At 42.0% G+C, this 2438-nt stretch overlaps 1 protein-coding gene across 1 annotated transcript; it reads left to right on the forward strand.

Moving 5' to 3' along the window:
- The first annotated feature begins 589 nt into the window (after nucleotides 1-589).
- LOC125365617 (myb/SANT-like DNA-binding domain-containing protein 3) lies at nucleotides 590-2175 on the forward strand. The gene is given in 2 exon segments (XM_048365801.1): nucleotides 590-809; nucleotides 811-2175. Coding segments are annotated over 2 exon segments (804 nt in total). The 5' UTR covers nucleotides 590-633; the 3' UTR covers nucleotides 1439-2175.
- The last annotated feature ends 263 nt before the right edge of the window (nucleotides 2176-2438 follow it).

The raw sequence follows: 2438 nt of genomic DNA on the forward strand, positions 1-2438 counted from the left end.
GTTCCTGGGCTGTGGTGGCTAATAGATTATGTGTATCAGGTGTCTTCTTTATTTACATTTCTAACTTATAGGGGGTTTGTGGAGATTCCGTGCTATTTATAAGTCAAAGCATGTCTTTGATTCATTTTTGTAGCTCCCTTTCTGACAAGGAAGGAGAAGACAAGGAGATACCAGTTTGGCCAATGAGATGAACGAAGAGCTTCCTGAGGAATTCGGTGATGGCTTTAACTTCTTCTAGTAATAAGAACAAATGTGTCAGGCAAACCTCTTCCTTGGTCTTTCACCTGCCTGTTTTAGGATTGTGGATATGATCCCTGAGGCTGGAACTAACTCCTCCTGATCACCAAAGGGAGGTAGAGGAAATGAGAGGGGTCTTTGGCTTGCCTTCACTGATGAACCCAGCCAGCATCACTTTCCTGCAGGTGCCTTGCTGGGTGAGAAAAAACACACTTATTGGTGGCCAGTGTTGATGGGAATCCTTTCTATTTGTATCCAGCAGCCTCCCAAGGCAAACGAGTTTGTAGAGTTAAGAGCATCCTAAAGGCAAATAGAAAGGTTATAGGAGGCGACCCCAGCTCTGCAGGCCCAGCGCGGGACACGGATAGCTAGCGAGCCAGAGAAATATAGTGGAAAATGCAAAACAACGAAATTATAAAGCCTGCCAAATACTTCTCGGAGTTGGAAAAGAGCATCTTGCTTGCTTTAGTAGAAAAGTACAAATATGTGCTGGAGTGTAAGAAAAGCGATGCCCGAACTATTGCCCTCAAACAACGTACCTGGCAGGCGCTTGCCCATGAATACAACTCCCAGCAAACAGCTAAAGAAGTGCTGGGAGAACATCAAGGCTAGGACCAAAAAAATTATGGCTCATGAGAGGAGAGAGAAAGTGAAACGGAGTGTGAGCCCACTGCTCAGCAGCCACGTTCTGGGGAAGGAGAAGATCAGCACCATGCTGCCTGAGCAACTGAACTTCCTACAGAGCCCGCCGGAGGAGGAGCCCAAGTACCACCCTGACACCCCAGCCCAAGAATCATTTGCTGTTTCAAATAGAGAACTGTGCGATGATGAGAAAGAGTTCATACATTTTCCAGTATGTGAGGGGACTTCTCAACCTGAACCCTCGTGTTCAGCTGTCAGAATAACAGCCAATAAAAACTACAGGAGCAAAACCTCTCAGGAAGGTGCTTTAAAAAAGATGCATGAGGAAGAACACCATCAACAAATGTCCATCTTACAACTGCAGCTGATACAAATGAATGAGGTACATGTGGCCAAAATCCAGCAGATAGAGCGAGAATGTGAGATGGCAGAGGAAGAGCATAGGATAAAAATGGAAGTTCTCAATAAAAAGAAGATGTATTGGGAAAGAAAACTACAGACTTTTACCAAGGAATGGCCTGTTTCTTCATTTAACCGGCCCTTTCCCAATTCACCCTAAGACTTTGGGAATGACTACCTTGTAATTAATCTGTGTTGGAAATGAAAAGTTTGGAATATGAACTTGCGGTCAGTAACTTGTAACTGAGCTACAACTAGGAAACTTAGAGTGGTAGTAGTCACTTATTTAAGAATACATTCAGGTAAAACAGCTGTACCTTGTGTCCCCTTCCAGGGATAAAGAAGCTGTTATACTCTTCTGAAAATTATCACGATGAGTGCTATAATTCTGAATGTAATGTCTCTTAATTAGAATTCATGTAAGAACCATGTGTGAGTGTTGTAGGTTTTTTTTTTTTAATCAAATGCAAGTGTGACTATAAAGGAGTGTGGCTGATTTTTTTTTCTTTCTAAGTAGTCATTTTCTATCCAAATCAATGCCCTCCCATTGAAAATGGCTGTCCTGACAGCCACATATCTCTACAAGGGAGAAGCCATTGCTCTCAAAATGTGCTGGAGGCCTTTGGGGAATCTCTGAGAGAGCTACGACCCCTTGTTCCCTTCTTCAGGACCATCCTCTGGAGTGTGGATTTTCTGTCCCTAAACAGCATCTGGAAGGGTATTTTCCAAAGTGTCTCATAAAACTGCCTTTTAAGGCCTCCCCCCCCAAGAAGAATTCCAAGTAAGGTCTCCAACCATGGTAGTTTCGTTGGAACTAAGACTGTAATAAGAGGGTTTAATGTTCATTTAGATTTCTACCTTCTGTTATATTTGTTTTATTAAAGAAAAGTCTTGTAATTTAAAAAAAAAAAGGTTATAGGAAAGGATTTACATGACAAACAATCTAAGTAAGCACTAGGAAACAGACTGAAATAGTAGGATGAAAAGAAACCGCAATCCACTCTGGACCTCAGGAACCTTGCTATATGTATCCCACTTCGTACAGTGTACACTCCATATAGTATGGAAAGAATAAAATGAAATGACTAGAAGTCATTTTCTTTGTGAGATATGATGTGATGGCTTAGAAGTGAAATAAAGAAGTTCGCAGCAGAACTACT

The sequence above is a fragment of the Perognathus longimembris genome, chromosome 17 (assembly GCF_023159225.1).
Source record: "Perognathus longimembris pacificus isolate PPM17 chromosome 17, ASM2315922v1, whole genome shotgun sequence".
NCBI lineage: Eukaryota > Metazoa > Chordata > Mammalia > Rodentia > Heteromyidae > Perognathus > Perognathus longimembris.